The 20616-nt window shown below is 45.2% G+C and overlaps 1 protein-coding gene across 5 annotated transcripts in view; it reads right to left on the bottom strand.

The window, feature by feature from the left end:
• spri (Src homology 2 domain-containing protein sprint) overlaps positions 1-20616 on the bottom strand; it is a 55296-nt gene that overhangs the window by 13835 nt on the left and 20845 nt on the right. For 4 of the 5 annotated variants that reach the window (XM_075699706.1, XM_075699708.1, XM_075699707.1 and 1 more), the window contains 7 exons: positions 18086-18230; positions 17937-18009; positions 16472-16574; positions 5793-5882; positions 4725-4840; positions 3607-3682; positions 439-570 (listed from right to left, as the gene is read on the bottom strand). In XM_075699706.1, the coding sequence (XP_075555821.1) occupies positions 439-570; positions 3607-3682; positions 4725-4840; positions 5793-5882; positions 16472-16574; positions 17937-18009; positions 18086-18230 (735 nt within the window). Of the gene's footprint in view, positions 1-438; positions 571-2494; positions 2678-3606; positions 3683-4724; positions 4841-5792; positions 5883-16471; positions 16575-17936; positions 18010-18085; positions 18231-20616 lie in introns of those variants that run through there. The other variant, XM_075699710.1, reaches the window with a different exon arrangement.

The raw sequence follows: 20616 nt of genomic DNA on the forward strand, positions 1-20616 counted from the left end.
TGGTGGTGCAGAAGCACCACCAGCTCAATGCACGTCGGCGTCTCATGCCGCAAAGATCTGCACAACGCTGTTGCGTCTGTGAAATTTTTAGTTACTTTGGACCATACATTTTCCCTGTTAGTACGCTTTTTCTCACATTTTTTTCTTTTTTTCAAAATGTGTGAGAGAGGTTCTACTGTAATTCAAGGAGCACACTTATTTTCATGGTGCTTTAGGGCCCTCGAATTTCATTTCCAATTTCATTGCATAACTGTTGCTTTGGCTTCGATATTTTTTGGCAGACATTCTTGCATGCCATCATACTTGCACATGCAAGTGGGCAAAGAACTTCCACCTCAAGTTGCTCTTCATTTGTTACTAATGGAATCAATTCCAAAAAAAAAAGGAGAAAGAAACGAATGAAATAATAGGGGAGAGGATGAAACGAAGGCCACTCACACTGCTATATATGACGGATATGGCTGACAGAAGATTCTCCAGCTTCCTCAGTGGTGAGTAGGCCTTCTGCAGCTTGAGCAGGAAATGCTGCACCAGCTCCAATGTGACGCCCCGTGGTGGCTCGAAGTCACTCTGGTTGGGGCAAGAAATACTGCATGACAACCACTAAGCATACCTCCCCCTGCACTAGGTTTGCTTCTAATTATGATTTCTTGTTATCATTCGTGTACACTAGCTATGTACAGTTAAAGCACATCTGCAATCACTACCATTGCATCCTGGAATAGTTCGCCTGTTCCACAACCTACCTGCCTAGTGAAACGTGGTTCAAAGTTTCATTAAAAATTTTTATACGAACCTCTCATAATTTACCCTATTTTCTTGCTTGTGATTTTAAGTAGTTACTGTTTTTTTGTTGTACTTTCATTGCCACATTGTATTTTTCCTCATTTTTTCACAACTTTTACACTGTGTCATTAGCTTGTTTGTTTCTCTACTACTCAAATTGCATACGCTCTGCCTCTTCCAATGTTTTCTATGCTTACACTGTATTGCAATAAAGCATCGCTTGGTTCCATATTTAGGAGTCGATTTGCTTGTGTCCTCTCTGCTGTTAGTTCATCCTGCTGTTGTGTTGAATTGTTGCCAACCTATAGCAACTTATACAGTTTTGTTGTAATTTTTAACCGAGGGTTACATTCTTGGCATCGCTACTGTAGAACCCTTGCCTGTAAACATGCATTTTGCAATTTCTGTTTTTATAAACAAACTCAAACTTAAAAAACACACACAGAGCTACATTAAAGATATCCTCATTGCTAGACCACTAAGTGGTATAGGGGCATTATAACTGAATTTGTGCCTGGTTATGTGGACATTGTTGAGCTGTCATAAGACAAGCTTTTCGTCCATGTTCTCTGCATTTCTATTGTACGAAATGCAGAAATAAAAATCAATGAGTGAATGAATGATTGAATGAATCGAGTGAATGAATGAATTTTTCTCAGCTAGTCTGTGTATATTGATTGGTTCAGCCAGTGCGACATCACACAGGGACGAAGGAAGCGGGGATGACGTAAGTGGGGATGACACAGGACAATGGTGTTCTTTTCTTTCTGTTGTCCAAGTGTAACGTTATGCTAGCCAAACCAGTAACTCTAACTGCTATGGCTCACTTTCAGCCCATTATTAATTTTTCCTTTATTTTTAACGTAATGTTGCCCACGAAGGTGTGAGGTCTGAGTACCTCAATTATGACTTGGAATGTACAAAACAAGCAACTAGCTATGACAGCGCATGTGTCAGGTCTATTTGTGACGAGTTTTCAGGTCTATTTGAGATGAGATGAGCACAGAGGCAGGTGTGTTCGGGGGGCCATCGAAGGTGAAGGAGTCGAGAGACAGGGCGAGGGGAGCGAAGTCACGAGGAGGGGTGGGAGGGAAGCGACTTTGCATTCCCGCCAGTTTGATGGATGGTGCTAATTACTTCTGCCGCCTACCGTATTTACTCAATTCTAATGCGCCTTCGATTTGTAATGTGCACCCATTTTCCATGACCAAAAAAAGAACAAAAAAACCCGCCCTTGATTGTAACTCGCATCTGTTTGCCGTGACCTAAACAAAGAAGAGTCCTTTACAGTACTGTGCACCTCACTCTTTCACACAGAAATACAACTTTCTCTCTTTTGGAAAAACAAAGATTTATTCCCAATGCACCAAAGTTGTGATAAATAAAAAGTTGTAGTTTTGCCTGAAAGGCGAAGCATCGATTGCGATACAAATTAGCAGACTGCTATACGAAATGTAAGGATAGCAGTTATACTGGCCGCATAAACTTTTGAACATTCACTTACTAACTAAATTAACAAGCATGGTGCCACACGCACACTAGCAAACATGAACACGTCTCAATGACCGCAGAAATTGTTTATCAAAACGCTGGAGCGAGGACGTGTGGTAGCAGAAGCAAGCGAATTGACCTTTGTGCGGCCTCTTGCTTCAACATGAACTAAGCGACGAGATCACAGCACGGTGCGCCTAGATGTGTAGACTGTCTCCATTGCAGATCGCTTTCAAGATAGGGGCCGCACGGCTGTGCCGTACTTTCCTGTATGCACCCGTTCCGCGCACAAGTTTCGGGAACTTCGAAGGGGGTTTCTCCTAAGCTTCTCCTCTATGGCGGGATCAGGACAATGCTGGTTGGGGGCGCCATCATGTGATTTGGTGCACTGCTGAGAGCACTGTTGGAATGTGGTATGTTCGAATTAACCATTGCAAATGCCTGCATGTTCGAATTACCGGGTGTTTTCGCCCAATGGAATACACATAACTTTGATGGGACCACAGCGTCAGTTTGAATAAACCGGAAGTTTGAATTAGGCGTGTTCGAATTAATGAGATTTGACTGTAGTTGAAATGGTTTATCTTGTGGGAAGCTCTGAGGGTAAATGGAACTAATCATTAGCATCTAATTAATCTATGACAGAAGGTGAATATCAGAAGTCATGGACATTTGGAGCCAACACTGCTGCAAGACAAGAACACTAAATATGCAACCAACCATTTCTACACTGGCTGAAATACTAAACGAGCAACACCCCAGCATACACTCACATTATAACTGTCCCTTATGCAAAAGTGTGCAACCAAATACTTTTAACAAAAGTAAGGTGCCTCACACATGTGGCTCCATCCCTGCAACTTCATGCAAGCCTAGACATGAGGAGGTTATCACACGCAAACAACACTGCTAGCTGGAAAATAGCATACACTGACACTTTCTGCACTTTATAATTAAAAGCACAGACTTGCCGTAGTAGCACTCTCACAAAACAAAACAAGGACAGGCAAGTTTATAATTTGACTGAGCAGTGTCTAGGTATACCTAATATGTGCAAACATGAAGCCAACAGCACCTACAGTTGCCAACTTTGTAAGTGGACAAAGACGGCACTATGTCTGGGATGGTTGGCAAACCTAACAGCACCATCCTCCCACATAGTCTGCTACTGACACATGTTCAGAGAACTGTGCACTGGCATCTCATAAGCAAGAATTCAGCCACTTTCTTTCTTTTCTCCTGATTATTCACTTTCTTTTTTTTTTTTCAGTTACAACAAAACAACTTCATTTCAGCTTATATTGCAGACGAAGTTCACAACTTGAATACCTTTATTCCAAGCTCCTGAGCTGTTTTGGTGCGGGCATACTTCATGCTGTCTGACAACAGCTTCAAAGCACCAGACCTGGAAAAATGGCAACACCAGAAAAAGATGCCTTCTGGTGAGACTGAGTATGCCACCAGAAACACTACGAACAGCCAGACATTGCAACTTCATCTGAAAAGCCATTCATAAGCATTTACCTCCATGCAATGCAGCAATGAAGAATGGGATGGCACCTCTCAACACACCATGTTATGCTGCAGTGGACACAGCAAGGTACAAAGCTTGTAAAATGAATTAAAACAACTTGCTGTGATAGCACTTTTCAATACTCAAAAAGTTACTGCAAAAGTGGGATGGCTGCTGGGCAGCAGTTCCCGCTGTACAATTTCAATATGACAGGAAGGACACTGTGGTCAAAGCATGTCAGGCAAAATATCTGACAACCTTCTTGGAAGCTTTAGCTTTTTGTGTAAAGGAACCAGTGCAGAATGCAGGCATGAAAGAGACAAAAGCATGCTTTCTACCTTTTGGTTCTACAATGCATCTTGCATCCTTTACGTAGGCAAGCTAAGAAATCGACAACATTCACAGCGCTATCTTTTCATGCTATTTACAGGGCACTTTACCATTCAAAAACATTCAGAACACATAAACCTTTGAAAAAGAAACAAGTCAGTGAATTCCTTTACCTTAGAACTAAGTTGCGCACTTCTATGTGTAATCACCACAATGCAAAAGTACCTTCTTATTCCCTGTTGCAAGGTGAAGTCAGAAAAAAAAAATTCCACGTTTTTATGGCTTGCGTTCTCTGAAAACATTGGTGGCTGGCTACATTTTGACATGTCCAACCTTATTCATTTGGCCTGTTTGGCTAAACTGCACTGTCAAACAGACTGCAACAGTTAACTCTCTAAGATATGCAGTGAACTGAATGGGTTGGTATCGCTTCATTACGAGAATGTGTGCCTTGTGCGCACATTCAAGAACCCCAGGTGGTAAAAATTAATTCAATGCCCGTTTGCACCACCCCCCTCCCGGGCCCCTGTTTTTATAGACTGCAAGCACTTCTGGTTGTTAATCCCCATAATTAAATTTTTAACAATAAAAATAGTGCACTCACTGCGTGTATTGCTTGACAAAAAGCTGGTACAGGTAGCGCCGCAAAGGCTTGATGACCAAGCGATGCAGTGACACTTCGATGATTGCATCAATATTCATGAACTCATCTGGTTTCAGCTAGAAGAAGAAGCATCAGCAAAGGTTCACTCCACATTGTAACAGGCTCAGTCCACTACGACTCCAATCGTGTCAATGCTGCTGGAGACTTTCAGTAGCTGCAGTCTTTCGTGGACTGTGCAGCAACTATAGTTTGATCAGCTTTAATTGTCAAACAACATTGCCTTTGACATTTATTTGTTTACTTTTCTGAATATCTGAGAGCAACAAAAATAAATCGGAACTCCTGAAGCTTTTTACAGCATGTTCATCATAACACCAACAGAGCCAGCAAAATCAGCAACATGGCTAGTGCCTCTGCATTCAACAGAAAGTTGCTTGGTACACCGTGGCCCCACTGTTAAAAAGAACACATGAACGTAGAGCATGGGAGAATTTTCTTCTCTGGCAAGTGGCTTTGCAGCAGATATGACTTGTGAGTGGTAGCGCTAGCAGCTTCCAAGGTTCAGCAGGCACTTCAAAGTGCCAATATCAAGCATGCATACATTTCTGTCAGTGATATTATTTGTGTCCTATACACTGTCCAATGTCCTTGAAGAATTTCAGCTGGGCTAGCGTTTCTGCGTCGGAAATAACAGCACTCTTGATGTTATTTGGCACTGTACTTTACCAATATAAATATATATATTTTTGGCAGATATGTTTTTTAAGGACTATAAACTGCAATTCTTCGAATTTTGATTTCTGCATAAAGCTTTTACATCAAGGACATATGTCCCTTTAAATACACTTGCCATTTTCCTGTACTCTGTGCATAGCATGCTGCAAGTGACAAGCTCAAAAACATTGCAACAGCAGAACAGAACTGGTTAATAGGCAGTTGTAGGAATTGGCGCCCAATTTATCATTACCTTCACATGGCAGCAACAGAAGTGGCTTATTGCAGAACACCTCAGCAACTTCTACGCATGTTCAAGACTGACTGGTACAACAAGCCTTGTCCAGGACTTACCTTGGACTGTTCTTCTTGCACCAGTTGCTCGAACTGGCCTTCTCCATGCTTGAGCAGATAGTTCTTCATGCCACTCATGAACTGCCGGATCTGCAAGAAGCATAGCCAACAGGCACATTTGGGATCTGGTTAAAAAAAAATATTAAGCTGACTGCATCACCAGATATAATTTTAAACCTGTGATGCCTAAACACAGTTCCACATCAATAACTATTAGAACAACTTATTTGCCTTTGTTTCTGGCCATAAATAGTACATTTATGAGAAAAGAAAGTTACTCATGTTAAAATTGAATTATAGTACAGAACTGAATAATTTGTAATCAGGTTACTGAAGTTTTCCAAGAACTTGCTCCAGCATGTAAAAATGATAGGCTATAGGCTAAACACAACTATAGGCTATGCCTTAGGTTTCCAGTGCTTTAAAAAACCTAATTTTCAAGTATCAAACTCAGTGTAGCATATATGATACGTTGGGCATATCAAGGTTATTCTCTTTTTCATTTGTAGCCCAGTTAAGACATTTAACTTTATGCAACTAGACCTTTCTGCAACTAGCTTCAGAATTGCAGCACTTCTCTGCCGCACAGCTTATCCCTCATCACAAAAGTTCATAGGAGGTAGGCGGTTCACACCACCAGTCGGTGCGGTGTGAACCTCTCTTCTTGTCCTTTGTGTTTTGCGACTGGTTTTTCCTTCACCTATGTACCAACTGGCCCGGATTTCAATCCTTCTGCAAAGGTAGCACAATTCTTCTGCTCAGATTTGATCATCGTTGTCATATTTGTATACCTCCCTGTGCTTTCACGTGTCTTAAGTAGCCTCCCAGAACACCTAAAAGTAGGGGTGTGCGAATATAGAATAGTAGGTTTCGAATCAAATATCAAATCAAATCAAGAAAGAAAGGGAAACATCGAATCAAATATCAAACATGAGAAAACTTGACAAACATTTATGCTTACAAATTTTTCTCAAGAGATACGGTGTTTCACAAGCTCAGGATCCTACTCACATTACTATAACAAGAATCGAGATCCATAGTATGCGCTACTTTTATTAAAGGGAACACCAAATTAGTATGCCAGCACTGATAACTCAATTTGTATAAAAAGGCCTGGAAAATATGTTTTACAATAGAATGTGTGTCAAATAGAATGAAGTGCTTTTTTTCCCCTCTGAAGCTGAAGAGATAGCGAAGCTGTCCTAAATACCAATGAGGCTTTCAGTTTAATAGTGGGCCATATACTGTACTTAATGGCAATCTTCTATTGCTTAGAAAGTTTTGCTTTCTATTTTCTTCCATAATACAGGTGGATTTTTCCATCTTTATGACAGGTGGTTGCTGTGGGTTATCGGCAGCTTGTTAAGGACAATTTGCACAACAGACAAAAGCAGAGAATGCGCATCACATGACCCACCACCGCTTCGAGCAGTCATTGGCGCCACATGGAACAACCGCGGTTGGTGCCGACAGTAAAGTTCTAAAAGTGGGAGGCCCATGGCAAGCTTGCATGATTCCACCCCCCCCCCGGTCCTGCCCTTTCTTTTTCTCTTCCATCCGTGTCCATCTGCTGTCTGTGTGAATGTGTCTGCAGCTGGGTGTAGGCGCACTGGTGACATGACATTTTCAAGTCCGCCATGTAAATCCAAAGCTAGTCTAGTGACAAGTCGCTCGAAGCTACGAAAAGAGACCAATGTGTGCCTAGGGAAAGAGGGGGCGACCCCACAGTGTTCCGCAAGAATGGCGCCCATAAATTCAACAGTCATCCCATACACTCGCTTTCGTTGGCGAGGTGGTTTGTTGGCTTTCTGAGGGTTGTGCAACCGCTGTGATTATATCTGTGTTGACTCTATACAAAACCGTAACTTTAGTCGTTCACATTTAATGACACAGCTCCGGGCTAGGCAGCAGTGTGGCCAAAGGTGCACCTGTCACAAAAACTCACCGACAGCGGATGTGATAACAGGCTGCAAACCGTCACAGAAAACTCATAGCTAATATGTACTGTTGCGTTTCGCCTGCGACACGTGGTTTTGCCGGCGCGACTGCGGCGGGGCGGCAGACATTTTGGCCCGATCGTCGTCGCCGCAACACTCATCGCCAGGTGTTTCCAGGCGCGACTGCGGCGATGCGACCGCCTAGGGATCATCCTCGCATTCCAGTCATTGTGCCCGAAACATGCGATGCCAAAGCAGGGATCTCATTCCAGTCATTGTGCCCGAAACAGGCGATGCCAAAGCAGGGATCTCATTCCAGTCATTGTGCCCGAAACAGGCGATGCCAAAGCAGGGACCATCCTCTCATTACAGTCATTGTGTCCGACCGGCAGCGCCACGACAGGGTGCTACGAGATCGTGCTCGACATGGTGCTACGGCATCGCTACGACAGTGTGCGTCACCATTAGCCCATTGTACATTCACGTGCTCGTCTTTTGAGGGGTTCCTTCTTGCCCTCAACTGCGAGAGTATAAAAACAGCTGCCCCCGGACGCCAAAAGGAGGGCTCCGATTTCTTCTGTTGAGAAAAGTGCTCTCCCGTCTCTCTACTTCGGTCAACCTGACCGCCAACTCTTTGCGATGTTAAAATAAACAAGTTGTTTCGTTGTTACCAGTCGACTCATGCTTTGCCGGGACCTTCGGATGCTTCCAGTTGTACCCCAGGCCGCCAGGCCAACGCTACCCTTGGGGCTTGCGACCCAGGTACAACCACGGGCGTCAGCGCCGAGTTCCCAACAGATCGTACCAGCAGTCCGATCCCAAACATCTGGTTGGCAGCGGTGAGATCGCCTCCGACTTCAAACAACTGTCTGCCAGCGGTGAGATCGCGACAACGGAGGCCAGCAGCGAAGAGATGCAGTTGACGGTATGCTGAGCAGCTCAACGACGATCCGGGAGCAGTGCAACGAGCCCTGTGTGATGACTGGTTGCCTGCAGCGGAACGACTGCGCGGAATTCCTGCCTGCGAGGTTTGGTGAGTGCGGGACTTTCTTCTTCTGAGCTTTGCCAGGCTTTTGTTAGTGTTAGAAACAGAGCTGGTAATTGTGGTTGTCGTTGCTGCCGGGTTAGTTTGCGGCAAGACAATAGTAAGCAGTAGAGAAAGCAGCATTCAGAGCAGCCATGGATTTGAAGTCGTTGCGCAAACCGAAATTGTTGGAGCTTGCAAGAGAGTTGGGTCTGGATGTCTCGGACAAACTCAGAAAACCAGAACTGATAAAGGCTATTCTTGAGTTAGAGGCTGAGGATGACGAGCTGTCGGAATGCCTTGAGACCATTGAAGAGAGAGAGACTGCAAAAAGACAGGAGCGCGAACTTAAAGAGCAAAAAGAAAAAGAAGAGCGTGAACGTAAAGAACAGAAAGAAAAAGAAGAGCGTGAACGTAAAGAACAGAAAGAGCGAGAGCAACAAGAGCGTGACCGTCAACACGCTTTGGAAATGAAGCGTCTTGAGGTAGAGATGGAACGCGCTCGTAATGGAAGTCAGGCACACGGTGCAGGAGAACGCGTATTGTTCAAAATGACTGACCTGATGCGGCCGTTTAAGCTTGGAGAGGACATTGGTTTGTTCCTGGTTAACTTTGAGCGAACGTGCGAGAAGCAGGGGTTCTCTCGGGAAACGTGGCCACAGCGCTTGCTCACTTTGTTACCCGGCGAGGCGGCCGACGTAGTCGCTCGCTTGGATAGAGAGGAAGCAGAGGATTTCGACAAAGTAAAATCGAGTCTGCTAAAAAAGTACCGGCTGTCTGCGGAGGCGTTCCGTCGGAAGTTTCGGGAAAATGAGAAAGGCAGAAGTGAGTCATATACAGAGTTTGCGTATAGGCTTATGTCGAACAAGCAGGAGTGGCTCAAAGAAGAGAAAGCGTTTGGTGACCACGATAAAGTTCTGCAGTGTTTCGGGCTAGAACAGTTTTATAGTCGGTTACCGGAGAACGTGCGATACTGGGTCTTGGATAGGCCAGACGTGAGTACGGTGGCTAGAGCCGCTGAGCTAGCCGAGGAGTTTGTGACGCGTCGAGCTCGCGGAGCTAAGGACGGTCAAAAGGGTGAATTTGGCTCGAAGTTTGAGAGGCCGAAGTTCACACCCATGAGATTAAAGGGGGACACGCGTAGTGCGGATGCGAGTGAAAGCAGTCCGACCAGACGTAAAGAGACGGCGGCAGCCAAACGCAGAAAGCGGTTCGAGATGAGGCGAGCGGGCGTTTGTTATACGTGCCAGAAGCCGGGTCACTTTTCGGCGCAGTGTCCGGAAACAACACCAAAAGTTGTGTTTTTTTCAATAGGCAGCACTGACGAGAACATGAAGCTTCTCGAGCCTTACATGCGAGACCTCCTCGTGAACGGGAAAGAGTGCCGAGTGCTTCGCGATTCCGCAGCTACGATGGATGTAGTTCACCCATCTTACGTAGAACCCCATATGTTCACGGGCGAGTGCGCGTGGATCAAGCAAGCCGTGGAAGCTCATAGCGTGTGTCTGCCAGTAGCAAAGGTGCTTATTGAAGGACCTTTCGGAGCGCTTGAGACAGAGGCGGCAGTGTCATCTATGCTGCCACCCCAGTACCCGTACCTATTTTCAAACAGGTCCGATCACCTCCTGCGCGAGAAGGGGCTTTTGTTTGGTGAAGCTAGTGTTCAGGCCTTAACCAGATCGAAGGTTCGGGAGCTCGCTGCAAAGGCGGTAGTTGCGGGGCCGACGTTATCAAACAACGAAAAAGGGTCAGAGGCGCAGCAAGCTGATATTCCGAGCACGCCCGAACTGAATAAACTTGAGTCTGTAACGTTAAAGGCGCCAGATACTGGAGAGGAAACGCCCGACACGGGAAAGTTAGAAGAGCTATCTACTGATTTGCTCATCGCGCCTACGTCAGACGGACTTGATAGGTTGCTAAAAGTCAGCCGGTCGGCTTTGATAGCCGAGCAAAAAAAGGATGGCAGCCTGGAAAACGTGCGCTGCAATGTCAAAGAAGGTATCGCCAGGAAAACTGCGCGTTTTGTGGAAAGAGGTGGAGTCCTGTACCGGAAGTATCTAGACCGCCGAGGAGTGGAGTTCGATCAGCTGGTCGTGCCTCAATGCTATCGTCAGGATCTGTTGCGCTTGTCACACGGGGGTTCGTGGTCCGGACACCTAGGAGTTAAGAAAACTAAGGACCGTCTCTTGCAAGAGTACTATTGGCCAGGGTGTTTTCGGGACGCAGACCATTTCGTGAGGACATGTGACACTTGTCAGCGGGTGGGCAAACCAGGGGACAAATCAAGGGCGCCGTTGAAATTGGTACCTATCATTATGGAGCCTTTTAGACGGCTCGTTATTGATACAGTGGGACCTCTGCCGGTAACAGCCACGGGGTACAGACACATTTTGACTGTGATCTGCCCAGCGACAAAGTTCCCTGAAGCAGTGCCGCTTAAAGAACTCAGCTCAGTTGAGATAGTCAATGCACTACTGTCCATATTTGCGCGAGTTGGTTTTCCTGCAGAAATTCAATCAGATCAGGGCACAGTGTTTACTAGCGCTTTGACGACAACTTTTCTCGAAAGGTGTGGGGTAAAGCTGTTACACAGCTCAGTGTACCACCCACAGTCGAATTCCGTTGAGAAGCTCCACTCCGTCATGAAGCGCGTGTTGAGAGCGTTGTGTTTTGAACATCGAACTGACTGGGAGCTGTGTCTGCCTGGGGTGATGTTTGCTTTAAGGACCGCGCCGCATGCGGCTACGGGGTTTTCGCCAGCTGAACTGGTGTACGGTCGCTCGCTTCGATCTCCGCTTCGCATGCTTCGAGAATCATGGGAAGGTAGGGGCGACGACCCAGTCGTGGTGGAGTACGTGCTTAAGCTCCTCGAACGCTTAAGAAGGGCACAGGAGTTGTCAGGTGAAGCAATGACAAAGGCCCAGCAAAGGGCCAAGGTTTATTATGATCGGACAGCCAGGGCCCGTCGTTTTGAGGTTGGCGATGAGGTCATGATATTGCGCACATCGCTAAACAACAAACTAGACGTGCAGTGGGAGGGCCCAGCGCGAATTGTTCAGAAACTGTCGGACGTTAACTACGTGGTAAGTCTGCCAGGAAAGCGGAAAGCACAGCAAGTTTACCACTGTAATCTGCTCAAACCTTATAGACAAAGGGAAGCAGTGGTGTGCATGATGGTAAACGTTCCTGAAGAGCTTCCGGTCGAGCTTCCGGGACTAGGCTCAATGACGAACAGGGAAGACACCGGTCAAGTCATTAGTGACCTTATCAGTAAAGCGCCGCTGTCGCCTGAGCAGAAAACCGAACTACACCAGCTATTACAAGAGTTTCAAGGTCTGTTCTCTGAGAGGCCTGGTAGGACTTCTGTACTTACTCATGATATAGAACTTACCTCCCCAGAGCCAGTACGATCCAAGGCGTATCGGGTGTCACCCCGCCAGAGCGATATTATGGAGGCTGAGGTAAAGAAAATGCTACAGCTCGGTGTTATTGAGGCAGGTGAGAGTGATTATACCTCCCCTTTGATTTTAGTTGAGGTACCGGGCAAGGAACCTCGTCCTTGCGTCGACTACCGCAGGCTTAATTCCATCACTAAGGATCAAATTTATCCGATCCCTAACATCGAGGAGCGCCTTGAGAAAGTTAGTAGCGCTCAGTTTATTTCCACCCTAGATCTTGTCAGGGGTTATTGGCAGGTTCCACTTACAGAAGAGGCTAGGAGGTATGCGGCGTTCATTTCACCAATGGGAACATTCCGTCCTAAAGTGTTGAGTTTTGGTTTGAAGAACGCGCCATACTGTTTTTCAAGCCTCATGGATAAAGTGTTGCGGGGACAGCAAGAATTCGCTTTACCGTATCTAGACGACGTAGCGATATTCTCCGCATCCTGGTCTGAGCATATGGCACACTTGCGGGCAGTGCTAACCCGCCTGCGCGAAGCGGGCTTGACAGTCAAGGCTCCTAAGTGCCAGTTAGCACAGGCCGAGGTTGTCTACCTCGGTCACGTGATTGGTCAGGGTCGTCGCCGCCCCTCTGAAATAAAAGTGGCCGCTGTGCGAGACTTTCCGCAACCGCGCACCAAGACCGATATTCGGTCGTTCTTGGGTGTCGCCGGCTACTATCAGAGGTACATCCCTAGGTACTCTGATATCGCGGCTCCCCTGACGGATGCTCTAAGAAAGACAGAGCCTCAAACAGTCGTCTGGGACGAGACAAAGGAAAGAGCTTTTAGCGCCCTAAAGAGTGCCCTAACAAGCCAGCCTGTGCTACGATCGCCAGACTATACAAAAGGGTTCATTGTTCAGTGCGATGCTAGTGAGCGAGGCATGGGCGTTGTACTGTGCCAACGGGAAAATGGAGAAGTAGAACACCCCGTCCTGTATGCTAGTCGTAAGCTGACCAGTCGTGAGCAGGCGTATAGCGCCACCGAGAAAGAGTGTGCATGTCTCGTGTGGGCCGTTCAGAAATTGTCATGCTATCTAGCCGGCTCAAGGTTTATCATTGAGACGGATCACTGCCCTCTCCAATGGCTGCAGACCATCTCTCCCAAAAATGGCCGCCTCCTGCGCTGGAGCCTCGCTTTACAACAATATTCCTTTGAGGTGCGTTACAAAAAGGGGAGTCTCAACGGTAACGCCGATGGCTTAAGTCGAAGCCCCTAACGTAGGAATCAGCCTCAAAATTGTTGGTTACTGATGTTTTTCTTCCTGAGGCAGGATTTTTTTTTAACATATTGCTTTTGTTTAGTGTTTCAAAGTGATGATATGCTTTCTAGTGCAATTTTCCAATTTGTGGACGCGTTCTGAGTGATGCTAGACTACTGTAAGGAATTAGGCAGTGGTATAAAAAGGGGAAAGAGCCTGGTAGGGCTTAGTGAGGGTTGTGCCGTGCTTGCTGACTGAGCGGTTGAGTTTCAGCGTAGTTCTAACGCTTGCCGGGAACGAGAACAAAAATGTGAACTCTCCCGAAGTCACTTTGCAGTGTCCCGTGCGAACCTGAACAAGAGAACGAGGCCTTCTCTGTGCGCTGCGCTCAAGAAACGTCGAGGGACGCCCGACTTCGGTTATGAGCATCATCGAGCGACATCCCTCCGGACAGCGGATGCAGTCCCCTGTCCATCGGGATCTCCTTCCCCCGGCGGGGCGGTCTGTTGCGTTTCGCCTGCGACACGTGGTTTTGCCGGCGCGACTGCGGCGGGGCGGCAGACATTTTGGCCCGATCGTCGTCGCCGCAACACTCATCGCCAGGTGTTTCCAGGCGCGACTGCGGCGATGCGACCGCCTAGGGATCATCCTCACATTCCAGTCATTGTGCCCGAAACAGGCGATGCCAAAGCAGGGATCTCATTCCAGTCATTGTGCCCGAAACAGGCGATGCCAAAGCAGGGATCTCATTCCAGTCATTGTGCCCGAAACAGGCGATGCCAAAGCAGGGACCATCCTCTCATTACAGTCATTGTGTCCGACCGGCAGCGCCACGACAGGGTGCTACGAGATCGTGCTCGACATGGTGCTACGGCATCGCTACGACAGTGTGCGTCACCATTAGCCCATTGTACATTCACGTGCTCGTCTTTTGAGGGGTTCCTTCTTGCCCTCAACTGCGAGAGTATAAAAACAGCTGCCCCCGGACGCCAAAAGGAGGGCTCCGATTTCTTCTGTTGAGAAAAGTGCTCTCCCGTTTCTCTACTTCGGTCAACCTGACCGCCAACTCTTTGCGATGTTAAAATAAACAAGTTGTTTCGTTGTTACCAGTCGACTCATGCTTTGCCGGGACCTTCGGATGCTTCCAGTTGTACCCCAGGCCGCCAGGCCAACGCTACCCTTGGGGCTTGCGACCCAGATACAACCACGGGCGTCAGCGCCGAGTTCCCAACAGATCGTACCAGCGGTCGGATCAAAACAGTACCAATGGGTGGCTCATCCGTGATCGGTAGCAAGACCATGTGTACAGGTTAGATTAATGGACATTGAAGCATCATATGCGCATGCAAGCAACCAAGTACCACGAGCACGCATGCCAAGTTGATCTGTGCGTTTGCATATGGGCAGAAAGCTCCAAACTGCTTGAATTTGCGTGCAAAAGCACTGAACATGTGTATCTAATACAATCAGCGCACCTTCCCAGGGCTAACTGACCCAACCATTGCGCATGCTTCCATGCTTTCCATACCAGGCCGACCTGGTCGAACTGAATATTTGAAACATTTAATTCTAGGCATTAAATTTGTGAATTGTATTATTCGAACATTCACTATTCGACTTCAAATCAAATATTCGAGTATTTGCACACCCCTACTTAAAAAGTCCCTCACCAGGCCCTGCCAGAAATTTGGTTATGATCTACGAGTTATAAACAGCCATCCAAGGAGTGTTCTACTGTGAGAATTTTTCATATTTAAAAGTTGATAAATTGTGGTGCCCGGAGGTGGGCTACCCTCCACACAACAGGTGCTCTCCTACTGCCTCGCACAGCCTTCGCAAGCAAGATTCCTTCCCTACGTTCTCCCATACCTGAGTCGAGGCCATATTACATTTACATCAGGAGCCCTGCCAACTTTTCAATCTGTTCCCTTGGTTAACTTGCAGTGCAGGTTCCTCGCATACGAAACACCAACCTTTCCCAAGTGAATGTTTACAGTAGCCGTGCCTTGTAAAACCACAGCGTATCCGATGCCCGACGGTCACATGTTTGCTCTTGCCCGAGCTGCGTAAGCTGACGCCACAAAGAACGTTAGCAAAATTTTTAAAAATAGTTACTTCAAGTTAATTTAGAGGACAAACTGCTTATCTGCTTGCATGAGCATGTGTGTGAGGGAACGACAAGATGACAAGGAATTCTGTCGCTATTTGCTATGGGACAAAGAAAAATGGAGAGGACTCGTAGACATTCGGTTTACAGGTTTTGTATTCCTCTGAACGTTAAACTGTGTAATGAAACAACCAGACAAATAACTACAGTAACATTGAATAATTTACCAAAGAAACTTGTGATGAGGGCAGTACACTTTGGGCAGTACGTTGACATAGAGGCAGTTATGCATGTTGCATTGACTCTTGGGCAGGAAGCGAGCCTCGCTCGAGAGACAGGGTGCACAGGCTTCCGTTTGAAATTTCAGCAGTTTTCCCAGCATACAGCGATGTGTTACCTCGCACACACAATCATCAGCACACGATCTACACACTGCACTTGCCTGACAATGCCCAAACTTGACGATGGGCCCTTTAGGTGTCACTTGCCTTATGCTTGCTATAACCTCTTACTGAAGTAAACTGCAAGCTTAATGAGAAAAACAAATGCAAAGAATATGGCAATGCAAAATCTGACATTCATATGCGACTGCAAAATGCCAAGTGGTGACATCTGCAATTGCAGAATGCCAAGTGGTGTGATCCCAACTATAGGCCATTAATTATGCATGGTACACATGTACAAAGGGGTCCACTGTTAAATGGTGACACTTGAGTGCAGAGTTTGTCCAGATTTTCCTCTCTCGCAACAGTACAATCGCCTGGATTTGCAACACACAACTTGTAGTCAATAGCTCCGACACCTTTCGGCACACCTGTGCAGTGCGCCGACATTGCTTCCACAGCCACTTGCAGCTAGGGCACCAGCAACGAGAGAGCCACACATTTGAGTGTTTCCTTTAACAGTGGACCGCACTGTACCTGACACAATCTAGCATGACAAGGAAAGGGCCAACAGGAGATGCTCACATTTCGCATGACCACAGCAGGAGATGTTTCACTGCTCTCACGTGTGCACTGGATGAAATTCTCTATTGTCATGGCAAAGGTTGTGTTCCTCTCTTGCACCAATCTAAAGGAAAAAATGGAATATTCAGCATGGCTTAGTGCAGTCATAATCATGGTAACATGTACATGACTGAGCAAAAAAGAAATCAGCTTCTTGGAAGGTGCACCTTAGATTGGAGATGCAAAGGTTCTTTTCTCTTTGTTTTTTATGGGGGGGGGACCATGCTTTGAAGATTGGCGAGTCGCCCTTTCTGCATTTCGTTCATAGCCTTTTATTTTGGTTTTATCTTTCCCAGCCTTCTTATCAGCTCTTGATGATAAAATTTGTACTCATGCGTGGGGCTGTGTACACTGTAAATGGCCTGACTACATTGTTTCGCACTTCAGAAAGCTCCACATTTCACATGAATGCTGAAAAATAAAGTGGCATCATGAGTAATGCAAAAGAACTTGCTAATGTAACACATTTCAGGCTGTCTTTAGGTACAGAAAGAGTGGAATATACAGTGTTGGACAAAAGAAAACATATTCCACATTTTTGCTCTTCAGAGCTAAACCAGTCAGAAACTTTGCGCTGCATCACCCCAGTTCACTAGCCTCAGACAATAGCTTCTTCAACACTCAGTGCCATGTTATTCGCATCACGTAGCCTACTTAATGTCCACAAAGCTCGCATATTTGATGAATAAATATCAAGGAAACCACATGTGTCAACCAGCATATAGCAAAAAACGCAAGCAAAAGAAATCGTTTGATGATAACCAGAGGGATTAGTCTAGCGACAAGTTTGTCGTGCTACTCCAGGTGTTGTAGATAATGAGAGATAAAAGAATGAGAAAAAATTAAAAACTCGTATGCACACATGAAAAACACAGCATACAAACGAAATTAACAAAGTCGTGTGTGGTGCAGTCAACAGCGGTAATGAACAGTATGTTATGCATAATTTTGCTCCTGCTAACAAAACTAAGCATTCTGTAGGACAACATTAAAGAAGAACACAAAACTGACACCTTTTTAAACATAGCTCTGAAACTTTTTTCACAAAGAACAAAACTTCATTTGTTTGTTCACTACTACAACTTCCTCGAAGCTGAGCATGACTGCTGGAAAATTTCTCAACAGCATGTTTTACACTGCACCAAGCTATATTTATTTTACCTAAATATAGGTGTCTTATCATAACAACCGCTTTGTTCACTTACACGAAACTCCAAAAATTTAATAGAGGTTCATGTTCAATAGCTAAGGCAAGCAGAGTTGCCACTGAGGACTTCGTCATCGAGTATGATCAATGCAGAATAACTTTTGTTCAATGAAGGTCTTTACACAATTAGGTGCTTTGCTAAACTCCTACATGCAATTAGAATGCTTCGTATACTTATGCAGCCTGCTCAAACTGAGTAAATGGCTAGAGTCAACTTACTTGAATATATAACTCTTCACATCGGCGCCCACTGTCGAGTCCCTCTTGTACAGCCCTCCCAATTTCCTCGAAGCTACAAGACAAGGGACAAGATTACAAACACGATGGAGAGCCATGTGTTATACAAGTGTAGTGCTTCAAATACTGACCTAGAAGCATATCCAGGTGTTCCTGAAAACCACTCGACCGCTTGTGCTCCAATGCCAGGGTTGGACATTCAGAAAGGAGCAAGTCCTCCCCACTGACTGCCGACGCTGTATCAAAGGAGTCGGTGGATATCTTTGACTCTTCAGCCTAGAATAACAGTGGCAAAACTTTGCAATCAGGCTCAGGGCATGTCATTTCTATGGAGGAACACTGATTTACCCTTAATCTCTTACCTTCAATGACCAGTAGAGAAAAAAAGAGAAAGCAAGAACCAGTGAAGGTTATGCTCAAGTTTCTACCATTTTCTCTTATGAAGCATACATGAAGAGGACAAATAAATTCAGCAGGGTGTGCAAATAGTGATTTTTGAGACAGAATAGAATATGGATCGGATAGTGCCAGAATCAAATCGAATTGAATCAAATAGCAAACAGTTTTCGAACAATGAATGGCCACTACCACAAGTAATATAAAACAATGTTCACATCCCAGTTTTCTTAAAGTTAGCAAGTTTCTGTTATTAGATAGTATGTTGTGAAGCATTGTTCAATAAGAGTACAAATGGAGAATTAGGAGCCAACAAGTACATCCTTCGCATGCATAGGGCTCTTCAGAGAGTGAATTATCACTATACAGCCTGTAAAGTATGGCTACCTAATTGATGTAGCCAACTACACTATGAAAGTTCTCATGTTTTATGCCTATACTGTGCCCGCGGGGGCAAAAATTTACTGCGCTTTTGCTCTAGTTTCATGCTTATTTGGCCACAGTTGACATTTTGAAGTATTTGAAAAGTATTAAAAGAATATTTGCACTGACGAATAGCGACTATTCGATTTGAAGACCAAATCGAACAGGACATTATTCTATTCATTATTTGAAAGTTTTGAATATTCGCACACCCCAAAAATTCAGAGCAAGAAACACTTTATTTCCCAAAACCGATAATAAATATAGTAAACAAACTGCATTCTTCATAGCTGAGGCCATATGGAATTTCTTTAATAGCCATTGTACCATCCAGGTCATGAAGGTTTGTTCCAACATTCAGCAGTCACCCCCTCTTGAAAAGCTTCAGTTTTAGGATCACCTTTTCCCCTAACACTTATTAAATTTTGCATGTGAAGGCATTCGGTACAGCTGAAACTGGAGGGGGAAAAAATATAAGAGAAATACTTTTTCAGTATACTGTATAAAAAAGGCTGAGCTGTGCAGCTAGAATTGATTGATTGAATAAATGTTTTATTTGATGGGTATCACTTTGGCTAATACAAAATATGGAAAGAGAGAAAGTCTGCCGGGAGTGGAAGGCACATGTGAAGAGCAGGATTTACGACTACCTGCCGTGGTTGCTCAGTGACTATGGTGTTTGGCTGCTGAGCATGGAGGTCGCGGGATCGAATCCCGGCCACGGCGGCCGCATTTAGATGGGGGCGAAATGCGAGAACACCTGTGTACTTAGATTTAGGTGCATGTTAAGGAACCCCAGGTGGTCGAAATTTCCGAAGTCCTCTACTACGGCATGCCTCATAATCAGAAAGTGATTTTGGCATGTAAAACCCCATAATTTAATTTTTTAAAGGATTTACGACCAGTGAAAAAGCCCAGATTTCCTAGCAAAAGCCAGAAAAGGCTCCTGGACGGCACATAAAATTCTTCCTTCTAAGCTAACTCGGAATTTTTTAATGCACTTGGCCAGACATGGGCCATTTCTTTAAGGATTCAACAAATAAAAACAGCCCAGCAGAAATACACAAGAAACAGTATAGTTAATGTCTGCTAATTTTTTTTCCCCTCTGAACCAGATAAGGCCTGGGACTTGGGCAAACAATGGCATGCAAGAACCAGATGATTGCACATCTCACAGTGGCTACACATTCTTGCAACAAGGAAAAAGTTGGGCCGTGAATCCTTCACACAGTGCCCACACAGACCTGTACAACTAACACTCATTAACTAGTTAACAAATTACATTTTTCATTATTCAAGCTTTAAGGAGATTTAAGCTTGTCAGGACATTGCAGCCCAATGTGCCATTTATGTTACACTGATTTTGATACCTTAAGATTCTGACATAATCATAGAAAAGTTAACACCTAGCCTATAGCACACATTCCAGCATATGAGTGCGCTTTGCAAATGTGAACAGTACTGCGAACACATTATTATTTAAATAATTAACTAATTAATTAGATACTACACTAAAGTTCTTAAAAAGTTCTTACTCAAATAAGGTTTCATTCTTATTTTGTACAAATGGCCAGAAATAAATGTGAACAAGCTCTAATTAGCCTTGATATGGAACTGTGTTTGAGTCTTACTGGGTTAAGAGATGGAAGCTTGAATTTCTAACCACAAGACATTGCCAGCTGCCATTAGACTGGTTAAAACCAGTCGACTGCTACTGATGGGCAGAAAACAGTGAAGCAAGGGTTTCATTAAGAGAGCAATCGTAGTTAAGCCTACCAACATAGCCAAAAAGACACAAAGGAGAGGGGTAGGGAAGAAACAGGCAACACCACAGATGAATCAC

This window comes from Dermacentor variabilis, chromosome 7 (assembly GCF_050947875.1).
Source record: "Dermacentor variabilis isolate Ectoservices chromosome 7, ASM5094787v1, whole genome shotgun sequence".
Taxonomy (NCBI): domain Eukaryota; kingdom Metazoa; phylum Arthropoda; class Arachnida; order Ixodida; family Ixodidae; genus Dermacentor; species Dermacentor variabilis.